At 35.2% G+C, this 20,232-nt stretch overlaps 2 protein-coding genes and 1 long non-coding RNA gene across 4 annotated transcripts; 1 reads left to right on the top strand and 2 right to left on the bottom strand.

The window, feature by feature from the left end:
• The first annotated feature begins 255 nt into the window (after positions 1 to 255).
• Positions 256 to 7,465, top strand: LOC142548527 (putative white-brown complex homolog protein 30). Of its 2 annotated transcripts, none has more exons than XM_075656892.1 (14): positions 256 to 931; positions 1,009 to 1,085; positions 1,193 to 1,465; positions 1,716 to 1,779; positions 1,869 to 2,015; positions 2,156 to 2,190; positions 2,671 to 2,744; positions 2,995 to 3,899; positions 5,274 to 5,570; positions 5,709 to 6,158; positions 6,353 to 6,501; positions 6,609 to 6,898; positions 6,990 to 7,139; positions 7,219 to 7,465. In XM_075656892.1, exons 1-14 carry the CDS (start codon positions 696 to 698, stop codon positions 7,249 to 7,251), a joined length of 3,180 nt encoding a protein of 1,059 aa, XP_075513007.1. In that variant the 5' UTR covers positions 256 to 695; the 3' UTR covers positions 7,252 to 7,465. The 2 variants fall into 2 exon arrangements, with proteins under 2 accessions (XP_075513007.1, XP_075513006.1); XM_075656891.1 differs by having other exon boundaries at positions 257 to 931; positions 6,990 to 7,123.
• An 839-nt stretch (positions 7,466 to 8,304) lies between these two features.
• Positions 8,305 to 9,176, bottom strand: LOC142547975 (uncharacterized). The gene is made up of 2 exons (XR_012820831.1): positions 9,073 to 9,176; positions 8,305 to 8,739 (listed from the first exon to the last, which is right to left on the bottom strand). It is a non-coding gene; the product is annotated as an uncharacterized LOC142547975 (long non-coding RNA).
• Positions 9,177 to 12,384: 3,208 nt separating this feature from the next.
• Positions 12,385 to 15,505, bottom strand: LOC142548528 (phenylalanine ammonia-lyase-like). The gene is given in 4 exon segments (XM_075656893.1): positions 12,385 to 12,593; positions 12,595 to 13,536; positions 13,538 to 14,324; positions 14,861 to 15,505. Coding segments are annotated over 4 exon segments (2,139 nt in total). The 5' UTR covers positions 15,250 to 15,505; the 3' UTR covers positions 12,385 to 12,572.
• Between the last annotated feature and the right edge of the window lie 4,727 nt (positions 15,506 to 20,232).

Raw genomic sequence — 20,232 nt, forward strand, 5'->3', positions numbered from 1 at the left:
TCGAAATCTCTAGCAATTATCATGCCTCAACCCTTTTACTTTGTATGATACTCCAATCATGCAAATATTCTTTCCAATTTTCGAAGATTAGCATACCTTAGTGTAGGTATTATTGACTTGGTAAAAAGATTTACAACAATTAATTTCCCAAGGTGCATATCTTATTATCCTACAAATTTCCTTACAATTGTTAATTGTATCTTAAAAAAATTTTCGGTCCTCACATGTTTATTTTATCTTTTTGTGGTAAATGATATGTGCATGCATGTACTATGTGACGAGAGAAATCAAGTAAAAAAGGAGTTACATTTTTTGAGTCCATACATTGCGCCATCAATCTCTCCCCGCCAATTCTTCATCCAAAAACAATGGAGCTTCTCCCCAACACTGGATACCATTCTCACATCTCACCTCTAAACACCTCACCAGAAAGAAAAGCTTTCGGCTTTTTGGCTCAAGAATCTCTCCCTCAAATCTTCGTCCTCCAAGCCCTGTGATCAACCTCCATGATTCTTGTTTTTTTCCCAAACAGATTATGCAAAAGAGAGTTGATCGGATTGGTGATAAAGATTCTTGGGAATCTTTGAGCTAGCTTCCAGCATTTGAGCAAACACTATTGGTAAAGCGTTTGTTTTTGTGACGTTCTTGGATGAATTTCCTTATGTGTGAGATTTGGAAAGATTTTTGTTATTAAAATGAGAGGAATGAGGATTGATTCCTCGTGTATTCAATCACTGGTGCTGTTTATTTTGGTTCTTATTCTGGGTTCTTCACGGCTGGTTTGGTGTGTGGATGGGGACGACTACTCGAATACTGGTAATCCTACAGCAATACCATTGGTTACATCTTTTATCTACAGCCAAATTTCCAATCTTACAAAGATATTCAACAAGGAAATCACCTACAGCTTGGGATATTGCATTAAGGATGTGTGAGTTTCATGGACTTCTTTATATTGGATATTTTTGTTCATATTATTCGAATTCATAAGAGTTTCTTCTTCCCCAGGGACACTGATATGAATGAAGCATTCAATTTTTCCAGCAATCTGGATTTTTTGAATAATTGTGTCAAACAGACGAAAGGTATTATGATAACAAAGATGACAATTCAGTATTTTTTGTATTTAACTAAATCTTGCTTCAGTGCTCTTTATAACATTATTGCTGACGGTCATTACTTAATTTAACAGATGTTACGAAAAGGATCTGTACAGCAGCAGAAATGAAGTTCTATTTCACTAGTTTTATGGACACAAAATCAGCCCATGCTCAATTCTTAAAACCAAACAGAAACTGTAATTTGACTTCTTGGGTCCCTGGTTGTGAGCCTGGTTGGGCTTGTGGAGTTGCTTCAAATGTTACAATTGACCTGAAAAACTCGAAGGACATCCCTGACCGGACTCGTGATAGTCAACCATGTTGTGAAGGTTTCTTCTGCCCTCGAGGCCTCACTTGCATGATCCGTAAGTGCATTCGGCGATTCTTGTGCATAAGCTATGCATTGTTTTGCTGCTATCACTAAATGGGAATATTTAAAGGTTGAAAAAAATTACCTTGGAAGATGCATATTCAACTGTTAAGGGAAAAAAAGGATTTAGGACTTCCGTTAACATCAGAAACTCTTACCTATAATTGAGCACAAATGCTCGCTTGTTTGTTAATGAAGAATTGAAAGATCTAACTCATATATTCTGTTTTGCCACGGTATTGTAGCTTGTCCTTTAGGCTCATTTTGCCCACGTTCAAAGCTTAATAATACCACTGGCATATGCGATCCGTAAGTCTTTATTTCCTGCTGGACATCAATTTGTATTGCTTGTCGTTTATATGATCTGTTGATATACATGTTGGTAAAGAAAATTTCAGGTATGCTTATCAATTGCCTCCTGGTAAGACAAATCACTCGTGTGGTGGAGCAGATAGATGGGCCAGTGTATCCAGTAGTGAGGAGTTATTTTGTTCAGCTGGCTCTTATTGTCCAACAACCACCAAAAAGATTACCTGCACCAAGGGGTGTGTATCTCACCAGAAAGCTTACACCACTAAAACATTTCAAAGAGCACTCGAATAATTCATAATTGGTCACCACATTTTTATTTGGAGTTTGTTTTTGCCTGTTTATATGCTAATGATCAATGTTTATCCACATCCAGACATTATTGCAGGCAGGGCTCAATAGACCAAAGAGGTATTATATAAAAACATATTAAATTTATGCGTAAATATACTAATGCATTGTTTCCATATTCTGCGTCCCAAAGTTAACCCCATTCTTTTCAGCCATTTGAAATAAGGTTGTAAGGGCCAAGAGCTTTTCATTAACATTCCGAATGCCCAAAAGAGCGCATATGATGGAGCTTTATGCTCGTTCATTATCTAGGAAAATTGTTGATCCAACCCTCGAGAACCTATGACATCTGATGATTGTGTATATGATATTGTCATTACACCTTTTATGAAAAGGGATAGATGCCAATAGCTGAATGTAAATGGCTCTTTTTGAAAAGAAAAATTGATTCAACTTTCATGCCAAATATAATTAGATGACAGTGGTTATACATAAATGAGGTTTGCATTTTGATACTATTAAGCGGTGTTGGATTAGGTACATACTGTCACACGTGATGTATCCTGTGGTTACTCATTTCCTTACGCTTAATACTTGCAGCTTGCTTCAAGTTGAGTACTTGCAATCCAAATTCAGACAAGCAAAACATGCATGCTTATGGATTCATGCTCATTGTAAGTTTTTGCAAACATGTAATCACGTCTTGTCCTACCAGGGCACTGAAGTTCTTTCATACATGCACACCTTGTTGTCTTATTGACATGCTATGCTGTGCACGCATTCTTGCCAGAGAATTTCTTTTGACTAATAAAAGTTAGAAGTAGATGCAAATGGCGGAACAGTGGATTATAATTCCCCAAAAGCGTAGAGGTCATAGACTACAAGACAACTAATATTCAAAATCTGATTTTATTTGTTGTGCAGGGAGCTTTAACCTTGATATTGATAGTTTTTTATAATTGCTCTGATCAAGTCCTCACAACTCGATATGCAAGATTGGCCAAGTCTAGAGAACGAGCTGCGAGAAGTGCCCGAGAGACTGCGCAAGCAAGAGAGAGGTGGAAGGTTGCAAAAGATATTACCAAGAAGCGAGCTATGGGCTTGCAACAACAGTTGTCGCGTACTTTTTCACGCAAAACTCAAGGGGATCAATCAAAGAATTTGAATCAATCAAGCACAAATGATACACAACTTCCACCTAAATTTCCAAGTACTACTAGTGCGCCTTCCTCTGGTGCTCCAAAAGCGAAGAAGGATTCGAGCAGTCTCACCAAAATGTTGCAATCTCTTGAAAATGATCCAGATGGTCAAGGGGGTTTTCATATGGAGATTGGAGACAAGAATATCAAGAAGCAAGTTCCCAAGGCAAAACAGTTACATTCTAAGAGTCAAATATTCAAGTATGCATATGGTCAACTCGAGAAAGAAAAAGCTATGGAGCAGAAAAATCAGAACATGACCTTTTCAGGAGTTATCTCAATGGCCACTGATACAGACATCAAGACTAGGCCTACAATTGAAGTTGCTTTCAATGATCTTACTATAACTCTGAATCACAAATTCAAGCATCTGATGAGGAGTGTGACAGGGAGAATACTGCCTGGTCGAATATCTGCTGTCATGGGTCCATCAGGAGCAGGGAAAACAACATTTCTTTCTGCAGTGGCAGGAAAGATAAAGGGATGCACTATATCTGGTTCAGTTCTCATAAATGGAAAGCCTGATCCCATTCAGTGTTACAAGAAGATCATAGGTTTTGTTCCCCAGGATGATATTGTACATGGAAACTTGACAGTAGAGGAGAACCTCCGCTTCAGTGCACGATGCAGGTATCTGGACTTATTTACTCCTTGTGTTCCTGTAGCAACTATAATCATCCCATTCCATGATAAAAATCACATGAGAAATATATATTGAACTCGTAACTTATAAGGCATAGAAAATCTATAATATATTTCATATGTTCTATTTAAAAATTATGTTCTTGGCTTCACATTTCAGCATAGAGTAAAATTAAAATTATATCAACTTGGGCATGTGACAATGCTGGAGATAATAAAAAGTTACTGAAGGAACAGAGAGTTGGCCAAGAGTGTTTGGAGCAATACTTGTTTTCTTACACAAAAAGTTACCCTGTAATTATACATAAACAGAGCCTAATAGAGAAGAAAAAACTGAACCTTTAACCCAAAAGATAGGATAAATTTTGGGCTAATTATACAAAAGAAAATCTTTACCATACAAGGAATGAAAAAGCACCTCAAATCAACACTCTATGCCCAACTTGTTGAAGGAGTTGTAGAAGAGAGAATTGGTGCTCAGCGTTTGCCAGCACCTTAACTTGTTTTCATGCCTTGAGAACTTTCCACGAAACTGTGTAGCTTGAAGCAAATGTCTGTAGTATGCTTTGGGTTTCCGAAATGAGAGCATTTTACTCCCTCTGTTGGTTCTTTAGACTTTAGAGAAACATCGAATTCTCCGCCATTTAAAAATCCTACGATCAATTTTCTGCTGCCATGAATGAAGGAAAGTCGGGCAGAGAGTTTCTGGAGCAATCATTTTTCGTTCTATTTGACTTGTTCCTTTTACAAAAAAAATTACAGTGTAATTATGCACAAAATAGCCTAACTGAAGAAGGAAAAACTAAAAACTTCAGGCTAGCAGACAGGCTAACTTTATGACTAAATTTGCCACACAAGGAATGAAAATATAGCTCATCTCAACAATTACAAACCTTTCAACTGCTTTTGGTGCATAAAATAATTTAGGGAGTCGTGATGCATTCAATGTTTACGTATTTGATTGTCTTCCATTGTGACTATGTAAACGCAGACTGCAAATGAATTATGTCGTGCAGTTGCTCTAATCAGTTCATAACGTCAAATTCCAGGAGTTAATCTTGAATACATGCTGTAATCTATTGAGACAAGCCCTTTTCATCAGTTATGCAAACCGTATTTCTTTAATTAAAGAGTATGTCCATTTCAAGACCACAGTTTGCAATTTCTTTTCCTATTAACTTAGGAAATTTTTATTTTGGAATGCTAAGTTGACTGGGAAAAACATGTTTCTGTTTTGTGGTGTTGCAGTAAACTTCAACTTTCCTTTCATTTATTTTATTTGCTGGCACCTTGTTTTGTCATGTCTCATATCTTTATTTCGTGGTCTGTGTATGTCGTATGATTTCCTCCCACACTATATAGGCTTTCCGAAGACATGCCGAAGCCCGATAAGGTTCTTGTTGTTGAAAGAGTTATTGAGTCCCTCGGACTACAGGCAGTCAGAGATTCACTTGTTGGGACAGTAGAGAAGCGAGGTATCTCTGGAGGCCAGAGGAAACGAGTAAATGTTGGGCTCGAATTAGTCTTGGAACCTTCATTACTAATCTTGGATGAGCCTACATCTGGATTAGACAGTTCATCTTCCAACTTACTTCTTAGAGCTCTTCGACGTGAGGCTCTTGAAGGAGTAAACATTTGCATGGTTGTTCATCAGCCAAGGTGGGTCATTAAAATGATCACCTACTGTTCTTACATATTTGAAATATGATGTCATATAACAAGCAGACTTTTATGAATCCATGTCCGTTTCTTTCTATCATTCCAGTATTTACAAGTTTGTGTCTTCCGGTATTTCAGCTATTCTTTATACAAGATGTTTGATGACTTGATCCTTTTGGCGAAAGGTGGCCTGACTGTGTACCATGGACCGGTGAAGAAAGTTGAAGAATACTTCTCTAGCTTTGGACTTACCGTACCCGATCGGGTCAATCCTCCAGATCACTACATTGACATTCTTGAAGGTTTAGTGAAACCAAGCTCAGGCGTGACTGTTCAACAGCTACCGGTTCGATGGATGCTTCAGAATGGATATCCAGTGCCTCCAGACATGCTTCAGTACTGTGATCAAATTGGAAATTCGTCTGCTGGTGCTGGTAATAGTTCTTGTGATACTCTAGAACCCCCTTCTGCTGGAGGTTCATGGCAGGACAATCAAGAACATCAACAACTCCTCTTTTTTCAAAGTCATGATTTATCCAATAGAATTACACCTGGCGTGATGCGGCAGTATAGATATTACGTTGGAAGGTACATAACCTGAGTCTTTTTGGTGTCATCCATGGAGTTTAGGACTCTTTGTATTATGTTTTTCATATTGCGATAAAGACTTAATGGTCTTCAAATATTGCAAGTATGACTTATTGTTTTCAAAGGATACATTATTTTTACCCCTATGTTTTTTCAGCGATTATGTTGGCATTATGTGCTGTAATCTTTTTCAGAAATAGCAAGCAACGACTACGGGAAGCCAAGCTACAAGCAGCAGATTATATGATCCTTTTGCTAGCTGGAGCATGCTTAGGAACGCTTTCTAAAGTGAAGGGCGACACGTTTGGTTATCATGGTTATATGTATACTATCATTGCTGTCTGTAAGTAACTTTTTTAACAGAACCTTGTCACACGTCCATTTTCACTTTATTTTTAAATTTGTTCTGCTCTTTATTACTCGTACCTGAAAATAAAATGGTATTTGCAGCACTCCTTTGCAAGATTTCGGCTTTACGATCATTTTCATTGGACAAATTACACTACCGGAGAGAAAGTGAAAGTGGGATGAGCAGTCTAGCATATTTTCTCTCCAAGGATACAGTAGATCACTTCAACACCCTTATCAAGCCTGTGGTTTTTCTTTCCATGTTCTTTTTTTTCAACAATCCAAGATCAACATTCGTGGATAATTACATGGTTTTGCTCTGCCTGGTGTACTGTGTGACAGGCATAGCCTACATATTTGCCATCTTCCTTCCACCAGGTCCAGCACAACTGGTACGCCATCTATAGACATATCAACCACAAACTCATTATTCGCTAGGTGTATTCATGTAAAAATGATCAAGCCTCTTTTCTTGTGATACAGTGGTGTGTGCTGCTTCCTGTCGTTTTTACCCTCATCTCAAATCAAGGTAAGGACGATAAATTTGGAAGGGTATTAGGACCCTATTGTTATCCAACATGGGCTTTGGAAGCGTTTCTCATTGCCAATGCTCAAAGGTCAGAAACTTCACATGTTAGTACCTGAATTCTCGAGTGTTTTTACAGTTCCCAAGTTCTGAATTTGCATGATATTTGCTTTGTCTGTTTTACAGATACTCTGGAGTGTGGTTGATAACACGTTGTGATGCGTTAAATGAACTGGGATATAGTGTTCACCATTGGAGTTATTGTCTTGTTTTATTGGTAGTCAGTGGTATAGGATGTAGGTTTATAGCTTTCTTCTGTTTGCTCAAGTTCGGAAAGAAATGAATCAGTGTCATCACACGTATTGTATGTAAAAAAAAAAAAACATGAAAGCGCTCTTAGCAGTTTTGTAGCATAGTTGCTATTTATTCTGCGTTGCAAAATCGTGTTCCGACCATCCCCCCACCCCTTAGTTGTTTTATTATAATTATTATCTATTGAATTATTAAAGGTGAAGCATGAATAGTACCTATTTTTGTTTTTGTTTTTTCACAATACATACCTCTTCTCTATAAATATCATTATTTTTTTACGTAAAACAAATTATATTAAATTAAAATTTTTAAATATTAATTTTAATATGAAAGTTATTATTTTTCATCTAAAAAATATTATTTTTTAGACGAAAATTTAATTTACATGTTAAGTGAGATTGTTTAATAGACGGTATACAAGTTTATATACGTACAATTGGCTCATTTGAGGTATTGCAGCTTTGTTTGGATTGCTACTTATTATAAAATAATTAATAACAATAATAATAAATAATGAGTACGATTATTGTTTTATCGAACTTGAGTCCAACTTAAAGACGTTCAAACTTTTTTCGAGTCAAATTTATTTTATTTGATAGTGTAAGTATTGATATTTTATTAATATAATATTATTATATATTAAATATTTATGCATTTCGAATTTCGAACTTTCGAACTTTTATTGTCAAACAGTGATAATCTTATTCTTAGAATTTATGTTCAAAGATTTCGAGAAGAACTCAAACTCAAACTACCTTCCGAGCTTAATGGGAATTGAAACTTCTCCTGGAACATGATCACGTGATAACTTGTACAGTGTACATGTATTGAAGTTTCTAATCTGAACATGCTTTTAATCAACGATGATTGTTTGATGTCGTGAAGAATGGTTGGTTTCTGCCGACAGCCCTTTGAAATAGTATATGACAAATCGGTATGTATGTTTCTGATACTCAGAAATATGAAGATACCATATCTCAAATGTTACCATATAAAGCACTAGTTCCAAAAAAAAAAAAAACAGGAAAAAACTGTCACCACTGTAATATATTACACACTATATAATGATTGGCACGTATTATTTATGAATCAGCGCCATCGGCAAATATGAAACATGAGACGAACTCGATTGGAACAGAATATCAGTATTGCCTTCGAATGTGCTCAGCCACCTCCATTGCCATTATCGCCTCCACTTGAACCACCACCCCTCTGATTAAAGTACTCTCTCGGTATGTTGTGATGATTTTCATCTACTTGTGCAGCAACTGTTTCTGTACCAACGTTGTTGGTTCCACCAGTAACTAGAGCTCTCCTGGGAGCCATGAAGCAAAAGCTGGCCACCAAAGGAATCAAGAGAAATGCCACCACTTTCATTTTTTCTTTTCCTGAATGCTGCAGAATATTTAAAAACCACGGTTATTACATATTCTTAACAGTAGAGTAACATCTTATCCCTATGAAGTAACAAAATTCGCATGAACTATTAGATAAATAGCATGGTGAGTGGTGACAGACGAATACTCAAGTGAGAGCATATAAAAGGAGGTCGAAAATCGGGTTGGGAAAACATCAACCCGAACATGATTTTGGTCGAAAGGAGGTTGGAAGAAAACTCTATCCAGTTATATAAAAACTTAAATTTGATGGGATGTTCAAATCATCTCCTTGAGAGGAGTTTAGCCTAATAATTCTATGGCCTGCATTCTTTATTGCTATTGAACTTACCTGGATCAGGCAGAAGAAATGGGGATTGATATTATTTTCACTCGCACACTTATTTATGAAGGCAGGCTTTGTACTGTTTGTTTGGTCGTGTTAAAATTTTATTCATCATGGGGTATCACCAATAATGAGACAATACTAAGTGGGTGACCTATTTTTACCTTTCTAGTGATTATGAGATTCACCAATTATTATAAAAAAATTTAAAAAAAAGCAACAATTATGCACAAAACTCATGTGAGACCATCTCACGGATCTATTTTGTGAGATGAATCTTCTATCCGACCTAATATATTCCTCTAGGTATGGTTCAATCTGTCCATCTCACGAAAATATATGTGTGACACCGTATCACATGAGACCTACTCATAGCTATGAATGGAAAGAGAATTTCTTATTTTCTAGATGATGATGTAAATCGAAAATTTATTTATATTTAGAAATTTTTAAATTAGTATGTATTGTTTAATATAAATTTATATTTCATCTATATAGGTGATAATTGTATAATGGAATAATTTGGACTGCGAATAAGTTGCCTAAATAGGAAAATTCCACTTAGTAAATGGGATTAATGATCACAAAGTCAACTCAGAGTGAATATGGATATAATACTGTTTCAGGCACTTTATGATTGCAATGATAATGAGACATACCCATAAATTACTGTAATTTTTAAAAATAAAAACGTTAGTGAGACGGTTTTACGAGTCGTATTTTGTGAGACGGATCTCTTATTTGGGTCATCCATGAAAAAATATTACTTTTTATTGTGAATATCGGTAGAGTTGACCCATCTCATAGATAAAAATTCGTGAAAACCAAGCTATTTTGAAAAGAAAAGATTTAATTGGGCCTTCAAAAGAATAATTACAGAAGAAATCATGGCGAGGAGTGGCTCACAACCACAAGTAATACTCAACTTTTGGGCGCATTTCGCGTGTTAAAAAATTATAATAAATTAATTAGTCAATAATATTTCGTTTATTAATTAAAAATTAGATAGAGATTTATTAAGATATAATAAAATAATTTATACATTTAATTTAAAATAAGGGTTATTTATGTAATAAAGAAGTTATCAGCCGACCTACCGAATATAGTTATTAGTCACATTCTTGATAATACAGTAAGAAATATATATTTTAATTGCAAAAAAATGGGTAATTATATGTTTTTCATGTGTTATTGTAATACCGGAATATCTCTTTCTTACAAAGAAATGTCGTTTTTAAAATTCAACTGCAAATATTTATTTTTTGTAAATTTTATGATGTTTATTTTGTTTTAGTTCAAAGTTTAATTTTTCACACATTTAACGTATTTAAGTATGATTAATTATTGTAAACAAATTTATAAAAATCATAAAAAAATTAATTTAAATTTTAAAATTTTTAAATTTGATTTCTAATATTTTTTTACAAAAGAATAAGTTAAAATCGATTATATATGCACACAACACACACACAAAAATCGAGTTAATGAACTAAAATCATATAAATGGAACATACATATGTACAAATTAATTTAAACATACCTTCAAAAAAAATGGTTATATAATTTATAATGATAACAAATACATTTTTACAAAAATAGTCAATGTGACTCAAAAACATATGTACGGATATCGGAAAAAAAAAAGCATTAAATCAATTATTTGGAGATATTGATATACAAGGCTACTATTTGGAGATATTGATATACAAGGCTACGTTTTATTTGGAAAATAAAATAATTAAATGATTAAAAAAATTGAAGTAGATAATGATAAAATAATATTATGTTTGATATGATTGTTAAGAATGGGATAAATAATAATCTTTTGATGAATTGACAAAATTGACATTCCAGTTTTGTGGTAGCGGACGGCGGCGGAGTTGGTCGACGGTGGTTGGCCGGCCGACGGCGGCGGCGGCGGTTAGACTATCGGCCAACGATCAACCGGCAGGAGGCTGTCGGCGGCGGTCGGCTGCAATGACGGCGGTCAGCTGCAGTGACGGCGGTCGGTGGTCGGCGTCGACGGTCGGCAACGGCGGTGGTCAGCGACGGTCGACGGCGGTGATCGGCGGCCGGCGGTGGTGGTCGGTGGAGGAAAGTGGTTGTGAGTTTGAATTTAGGAGAAGGATAAAATTGGAAAAATAAGCTGGATTAAGAGTGGGATAAATAATCCTAGGGGTGAGAAGTGATTATTTTATCACACCTAATATAACCTTATCATTCATAGGAGGGATTGGCTTGGTTAAATAAAAAACGTACCAAATATGTGATTAGGTAGGTTAAAATAAAATAAACCTACCTAATCAAACGTACCAAACACTGACTTTAATGACAACTAAGGGTTAGAGAAAAACTTTAGTATACTCAACTCGAGAACGTATCAAGTTACTTGAGGCTCGATTTAGATTTTATTTTAATTCTAAATAAATAATAAATATATATAAGTAAATAAATAAATATATATATATATTCACACACACACATATATGTAATCGAGTAGTTCGCAAGCTATTCTAATAGACATATCTAAAATTCGAGCTCGCCTCGATTAAAGATTCGAGCTACTTGAACTCGGTCAAACTGAGCTTGAGTCAAGTTTTGACCGAGCCCTTCACATACTACTCGCGAATAACTTGACTCATTTGTACCTTTAGGAACAACAACAAAATAATTAGAGACAAAGCAAATTGTAATTTGATGGATATAAAAGTACGAAAATTAAACAATGATAATGTTGAAGAACTTGATCCATTTATGAATGGCAATAAAAATAATAAATTAATATGAACTCCTGTGAACAGATTGAATGAATATGATAATGTTAATATTAAATATTAATTAAGAGGAAAAAAAAAATTCCCTGTGGATCTTGATGCAGAGAATTGGGATGGAACTGATAAAAAAAACATGGTTAAAACTTATGTGAGATGGTTTCATGGATCATATTTTTTGAGAGATGACTTTTATTTGAGTCATCAATGAAAAATTATTACTTTTTATGATAAGAGTATTAATTTTTATTGTAAATATCGATATGGTTGACTCGTCTAACAGATAATGATTCGTGAGACTCTATCACAAGATACCAACTCAAAAATTATTACAGACTATTTTAGTAAAAAAATGATCTTAATAGGATTTGCTCCGGGTGGTGAACCGTGAATACGTATTAGTGGCATATCCAAAATCTTTGAATAAATAAGATACAATATAAGCCCCAGAAATTTGGAAACAAATTACGAAATCGTGTAGTAGTAATCCGTAATTAAATAATGATGACACAATTTTCTTATTTTATTTCAGTTTGATCCAAAAAAATAAAAAAGTTGTCCACATATAACACTGCAAATCAAGTAAAGGATTCTAAGTTTACAGCTACAATATCTGCAATTTTTACAAGCTGTTGCAACTTATGGAAACAAAATTAAACAAAAAAAACAAATATCTCAAACACATGCTTTATTTTTAAACAACGAACAACTTGATTTTCTGAACATGAGATTACATTAGCAGATAGGAAGAGGTGCAACCATTCCAGCCCTCCAGGCATTTTAACAATGGATCAATAATCAATCCTTTGCTCAATGCAGTGAATACTTTGTCACATTCCTCCCCGGGAGAGGTAACGTTTTCTCCTGTCAAGAATTTTGTGCCGAGTTCCTCTCTGATGAATTGATACAAAGGGTATGATCTGCATTCCTTGATCTTGTTAGAAATCCCAGGGTTCCCGTTTTCCAGTGCGGTTCTTGCGCCCTCGACTTCTTTAGGTAGAAGGGCCTTCAGTTCATCCTCGAAAGATTCGATCTTTTGGAAGATGGACGTGCTCACGTTCTTCTCATTTTCCCCATTCTTCAAGGCATGCTCCACAAGCACTTGTCTGAGTTTTTGCATCAACGGGTAGGTCGCGCTGCAGGGGTCGTCGATGTATGAAAATACGTATTCACGGTCCACCACCCGGAGCAAATCCTTCTCGCAGAATCTTGATGGATGAAGCTCTCCATTGGCACCCATTGTTAGAGTTCTCTTAGCTACTTGGCTCACAGCGTTCTTGACAGCAACTCTCAGATTCTCCTCCAAGTGTCTCAAATCGATAGCTTGGCATAAGGCGATTAGGTAGGTGGATGACATGAGTTTCAAGATATCCAAAGCCTCGGCTGTCTTTCTTGAAGAAATCAACCCCAGAGAATTCACATCTTGATTGTGTTGTTCCGCGCTTTGGACATGATTTGTGACAGGATTCGCCAAGAATTGGAGCTCAGAACAGTAAGCGGCCATGGCGATTTCGGCACCCTTGAAACCATAATCCAAGCTCGGATTCCTCCCACCAGAGAGATTTGACGGCAGCCCATTGTTGTAGAAGTCATTCACAAGCTCGGAGAATTGAGCGAACATCAGCTTTCCAATTGCTGCAATAGCCAATCTTGAATTATCCATTGAAGTTCCAATAGGTGTGCCCTGGAAATTCCCACCAGTGTAAGGCCTTGTTCCTCGAAACGTCAATCAAGGGGTTATCGTTCACAGAGTTTATTTCTCTTTCGATCATTTTTGTGGCTGTTCGGATGACTTCAATCTGAGGCCCGAGCCATTGGGGCGATGTTCGAAGTGCGTATCTATCTTGCTTCGGCTTCTGCAATGGATCTGTTTCATGTAGTTTCTGTGCAGCCTTCACATATGCACTGCCGTCAAGAATATGTTCCATTATCGCAGCAGCCTCAATCTGCCCCGGATGATGCTTCAACTTATGCGTCAAATGATCCGTAAACTCGGGTTTCCCATTCATAACTTCAGCGAAAACAGCAGACATAACCTCAGACAACACAGTGAGAACGTTGGCCTCAAAAAGGACGATCGAAGCCAAGCCTGAACCAACAGCTGTGCCGTTGACAAGTGCAAGCCCTTCTTTAGGCTGCAACTCGAAAAATCCTCCATTCACACCCGCCAGTTTAAACGCTTCCTCGGCATTAAGGGATTCGCCTTTAGGGCCAACCGCTCTAGAGTTGGGGCGACCGGTTAGTAGCCCAGCAATGTATGACAAGGGGACAAGGTCGCCGGATGCTGAGATCGTGCCACGAAGAGGGAGACAAGGGGTGATATTGTGGTTAAGGAATTTGGTGATGGCTTCCAAGATTTCGAACCTGATGCCGGAGTACCCTTGGAGAAGTGTGTTGATTCTCACTAGCATGGCTGCTCTAGTTGCACTGTGCGGCAGAGTATGACAAGTTTCCGTCCCGATCCCAAAAATTCCGGCATTTAGGAACCTGAAACAAGTCAGATCCTCAACTGTTAGGGGACATTTCGACATGTTCTTGCCATTTCATCTCAATTTTTCCTCTGAATTGTCATTTGTAACATACCAAGATCAACTCTAAAACACATGTAATACATTAGAATTTTAGTTTCGAAAAATCAAGAAATTTATTTTCATCCAGACCTCTCAATCCGCGCCTATATAGGTAACACATTTACGTTACACATGCTCATTGCTACTATAACTATTTATAGCTAACATTTTCCAATAGAACAGAACCAAAATAGTGCTCCATTTTATTTTCTTCAATTATTTAAGTACCAACGGAAAAATTATAATTTTTCAAATACCGTGGTGTTTCAGTTTATTTAAGTTTTTTAATAATTGAATTGATTATTTCATTTTTTACACTTGTAAAATATTCTTGAATAATAACATGACAATTATCATACTCAAGGGAAAAAGTAGGGAATTGATGTAACAGTCTCTTCTAAAGAAAATTAGCAAAAAAATAAAAATCGAAGTTTGAATTATTAATTGTTGTACCTAATGAGCTCCTTCTGAAGAGCACCGCCCTGCTTAGTTCTCCGATGCGAGGTGGAACCGAAACCAGTGGTGACGCCATAGCTATCAGTCCCTTTGTTCATGCTCTCCATCACCCAATCACTGCTTGCCTTCACCCCAGCCCTGGCCGCCTCCACCAGCTCCACCGCCACCACATTATCCCTGGCCGCAATCGCCGCCACCTGAGATATGGTCAGCGTCTCCCCTCCAAGCTTCACCACCGGCTTCCTGAACTCCTCCACCATCCTCTTGACCTCATTGAGATGACTCCCTTTCATCTCTTCCGCGGCCACCCCCCAGTTCAGAGGATCCTTGTTCACACAAAGATCAGACGACAACTTCCCGTTTGAGTACTGGTGCCCGTTCTCCATCGTAATGATCACAGCCACAGGCGACAACGTAACGTAACTCCTCAACACACAAACACTAACACAAGTTCTCCTCTAAACAATCTTGTGCATATATCAAAATGTTAGGTAGGGAAGGAAGTAAGTGTATGTAATGTTCAAGTTATTTTGAGGGGAAAGTCCTAGAAAACAAAGTAGGATATGTGGGTGATATAAATAGCGAGGAATGGGGGTTGGTATAGTTTGAATGAATATGTAGGCAGTCGGTGTACGTTTGATTTTGGTAGGTGGGTTTTGTGGAGGAAGAAGATGGAGTTGCAGGCGGACGGACAGGTCCATTTTGCGAGGGGAGTTGGTTGAGGTTCCATCTTCGCCGTTGATTGCATGCTATTGACGGTGTAGATGCGGGCGTTGCATGGGAACATGATATTGTGTATAAAAAAGGATTTAGCTATGTGGTAGCTGGTGCTTATGGGATTGGTGAGGGTTATTCTTGATATTTCACATTTTAGTTCATTTCACGCAAGCATCGGTTTCTATGTTCAACTGAGATAGTCAAGTTCAGGGTTGAATTTGGTGTTTGTAGTTTGATGGAGATCAAATAGATTGCTTATAAATGAGTTTATAAGTGAATCTCATATGATGGAATGTGTGGAAGTTGGAGTAATTGCTAATTAAATGATGAGAGTAGAATCTGTATGTTTTGATGAAAGAGTTCACAAAATTGACAGCTGACAAAAATAGATCAGTGAAATTTTGATATTCGAAATTTTCAAATTTCATAATAAGAACAAGATTTGTACCCTCGGTACATCGGCGTTGTCTGATTATCGATCGAATTTATAAGGAGTCCATAATTATCTATTTAGTACATTTAGAATTTACTAATTAAATAACAATGTTAGCAGTTGTGACTACTATATATACACCATGATAATTCTAATTAATTAATAAAAATATAAATTTTAATGATTAGGATTATGAATTCTAACAGGAGAATAATATTGATATGATCAAGAATCAAAGTCTATAAACATTTCATTGAGTTAAATATGAAATAACACAAGTATTTCTCACACAAAATTTTGTCCACCAAAAATTATAGCTGATGGTAATATTGCAGTTCAAATATTTTAAATCGTATCGTAGTTTAATTATCACCTTTCGATTCACTTTTTGTAAACAATGTGAAATGACAAGTGACAATCTGATATCAAAGTCAAAATTACGAATTAACTTGTTCTACTAAATAAAGACATTTATTACACACATAATAATATAATATTAAATATGACAAAAGTTTTTATGATGTTGATTTTTTCCCATTAAGATTATACATATATCCGTTTCAATTAAATGCGTTGGTGAAGTATGTTTTCTAGGGTGGCTGAAATGATACTTGCCACCAAACCTTATCCTTTCCTGTCCAAATTAAAGTTTGGTAGAAATTGAACCTTTTCGGCAACTGTACGTATCACATGAATCTTGAAATTATATTACATGAATCTTCGATGCATCGTTTGTATTTTACCAGATGTCTCCAAATACCCACTCAGAGATAAATATGATTTCCACGACAATTCTTGTTAAACAAAGAAATATATAGCTGTCGATTCATTTGAAAGGATCAAATATAATTATTTAAATGTACTAATTATCGATAATATAACAAGGATATCTATTAGTTTATTCATAATATTTACGCTTCCATTTCACAATTTTCATTTTCTAGTAAGCTTGTTCAGTAACTATGGTTCAAATTCCATTTGTAAATATGGTTAATGTCGTTTGAAATATCATAATTAATTTTCATACCATTTGTGAATTGATTCTTTGTTAGCATTTAAATCTGATGAGACTGAGACTGAGACCGGGCTTGTAGCCCAATTGTCTCACCCCCGCCGGATTAGCCGGTTCCTTGGGTTCGATCTCCCTTCCTCGCGTGTGTTGTAATAAAAAAAAAAAAATCCGATGAGACTAAAACCAACAGCAGACTCATGGATTCACGTTGTTTTAAGTAGAACTCAAATTTTTGTTTTTGTTGTTTCTGAATTGATGTCATTTTGACACCTGACACGCCCACACTTTTACAAAAATTCATCAAACATATATACATATATATGTATAGCTTTTGGTCTTTTGGTATATTATATTATCGCATAATCTAATTTCCTTTTATTGATGACTGTTGTATACAATTTATTTCACATTCACTTAATCTCATCTAAGTTGATAATCATGTCTCATCGAACCAAAAAATTACGGAAACTCCTAAAACAAAAAAACAAAAAAAAAATAAATTTACATGAAAAAAACGAAAAATAATAATATTTCGAGTAGAGAAACTATCCAATCAAGCAAAAAAAAATAAAAATAAAAATATATAAATATTTTTTATTATATAAAAAATATATTCTAAATTTACACCATTTATGATGCACATATACAAAAGTGCGAGCTTCATAATATTTTCATGATGACGCTACAAGTTACTTATCGAGAACATCGACGCTATGGTGATGTAGGGAAATCTTGACCGTTGGATGTAAGTAAGGTTTGATGGATGATGCTTCTGAGCCGTTCATCAACTCATGTTGTGATTCTGGAGGTACTCAAGTTGAGAAATTATTAGGTTCAGAACAATTAATTTGATAGAGTACATATTTTTAATTTATTTGGAGAATAATACTTTATTAATTGACCATAATATTTAGCTGGAATATTTATAATAAAAAATTTACGAAAGAATCCCAATTTATTGGATTTGCTAATTTCATTAGCTAAATAGATAACATAAAAACTCATGTGTGATTGTTTTACGAGTCAATTTTATGATACATATATTTTATTTTGATCGCTCATTAAAAAATACTATTTTTATTATAAATATGAATAAATTTACAAATAAAAATGTGTGAAATCTTCTCACCACATATCTATTCAACAAATAAATGTTCAAAGAAATTGTTTTTTTTTATCAATTAATTCCATGAAAAGAGGTAAAAAGAGTTACAAATACAAGTACACTGGACATCCTCAGGAGATATATATAAAATCGAAACACTGCAATCTACCTACGTCCAACTAGAAAACAAATTAGAGGAAGAAGGTAAACATCTGTAAGTGAATCTGAATCTTCCTTATTATCCATTCAATCTGCGGTTTTTCAGCTTCAAACATTACTTTGTTACGCAAATTCCAGACATGGTAAATTGTCGCTGCAAGAGTCGTGACTCTCATTCTATTCACCGTAGATTTTCCTCTGTACGTCTCTCGAAAAGCTTTCAGAATCGATATTGGGGTATCTATTTTCTTCTTCATGCCTAGCCACCTGCCGCACACCATCTCAAATCAGTTTTGAGATCCTGTACAAGAATAGGCGTGTGTTCGCTGGCAAAGCACCAAATTGTGCTATGACTGTTTGCTCATCGCAAGTTGCTAATACTAGGTGAGACACGATAAGTTAGGTTTCAATGGTAAACTTCATATGAATGGACCAACGATGATGTCAGTGCCCAGTGGCTATTTTGGGTGGGGATGGATTCTTTAGGGAAATTGATTAGATCATTTAGGTTGCCTTCATTTGGTGAGATTAGATTTTACGAGGTTAAATCATATTAAAATAATTTTATAAGATGGGGAATAATAATATGCAAGTAATAATAATATGTTTGCTTTAATTTATCAATTTTGTAATTGAATTTTGATCATATGACGAGTTGTAATTTCATCATCATGATAAATAATCTTATTTTGAGTAGGTCTCTTGTGAGACGATCTTACGAATCTTTATCTGTGAGACGGGTCAACAGTACCGATATTTACAATAAAAGTAATACTCTTAGCATAAAAAGTAATACTTTTTCATTGATGACCCAAATAAGAGATCCGTCTCACAAAATACGACTCGTGATACCGTCTCACAAAATACGACATGTGAGACCGTCTCACATAAGTTTTTGCCTCTTATTTTTTGTTTGTATTGTAATGTTTAGATTGTGATTTTTTTAACAATGTAAATTATTATCAAATCACATGTAAGTTCTTTTTATTCTCCAAAATTATTGGGTATAATATTATTTATTTTTGAAAAATAAAAATTAATAAATTGAGTAAAAATATTTTGTTCCATGAATAATGAAATATATGATTCATCAAACGACATGTATTTTAAATTATTTGATTTTTTATTCATGTTTTATAATGTTTTTAAACGAGTTTTCATACATTATTTTTTAGAAATAAAGGGTATTTTTTTTTCTTTTATGGAAAGAATATTAGTTGAAAATAACTATTATCACATCTTTTATATGTGATAAATCATCAAATTTTAAAGTCTAATTAAGTAAGTATGAATGAGCTTTATGAGTTAGTACAAATCATAAAACAAAAAACAAATTAACAAATAAACATAGGATTATTGGTATAATCATATCCTTATCATAAAAAATAAACACAATCATAATATTTAAGGTGGAGAAAATAGGAAATAACGTAATTACAAAAAAGCATACATGGACTGAGCACATACTCAACTCCAATATTTTTTTTATTTCATTACAATAAGAATAACAACCATTATAATCTAAGTGTGCACCGTGTAAAGCCCGATTATGTGCAATAACTTACAAATAACACACACCAGATAAAACTGGAAAAAAAACAAACAAACAAACAAACTAGAAACGTGCTCATGACATTAGTCTAGTGATTTGGAAAAATAAAATCGCTTGTCGTAATAGTTGTGGAATAAAATAAAATCTCTAGTTAGTCTACTCATTTGAAAAAATAAAATCTCTTGTCGAAATACAAACTAGAGACGGACTCATACCAAAACTTCAATGTTTTACCATCATTATGTTACAATTAATTCACTCCATAATTTAAAACCTTGGAGCAAAGATCGATTTTAATTTTGCGAGCGTATTTAAATGTTACGATCTGCAATGAAAAGCTGACAGTTCCAGGACTTGGTTTATCAGAGCTGTTCAAAGGACTAAAAGGCCA

The sequence above is a fragment of the Primulina tabacum genome, chromosome 6 (assembly GCF_025594145.1).
Source record: "Primulina tabacum isolate GXHZ01 chromosome 6, ASM2559414v2, whole genome shotgun sequence".
NCBI lineage: Eukaryota > Viridiplantae > Streptophyta > Magnoliopsida > Lamiales > Gesneriaceae > Primulina > Primulina tabacum.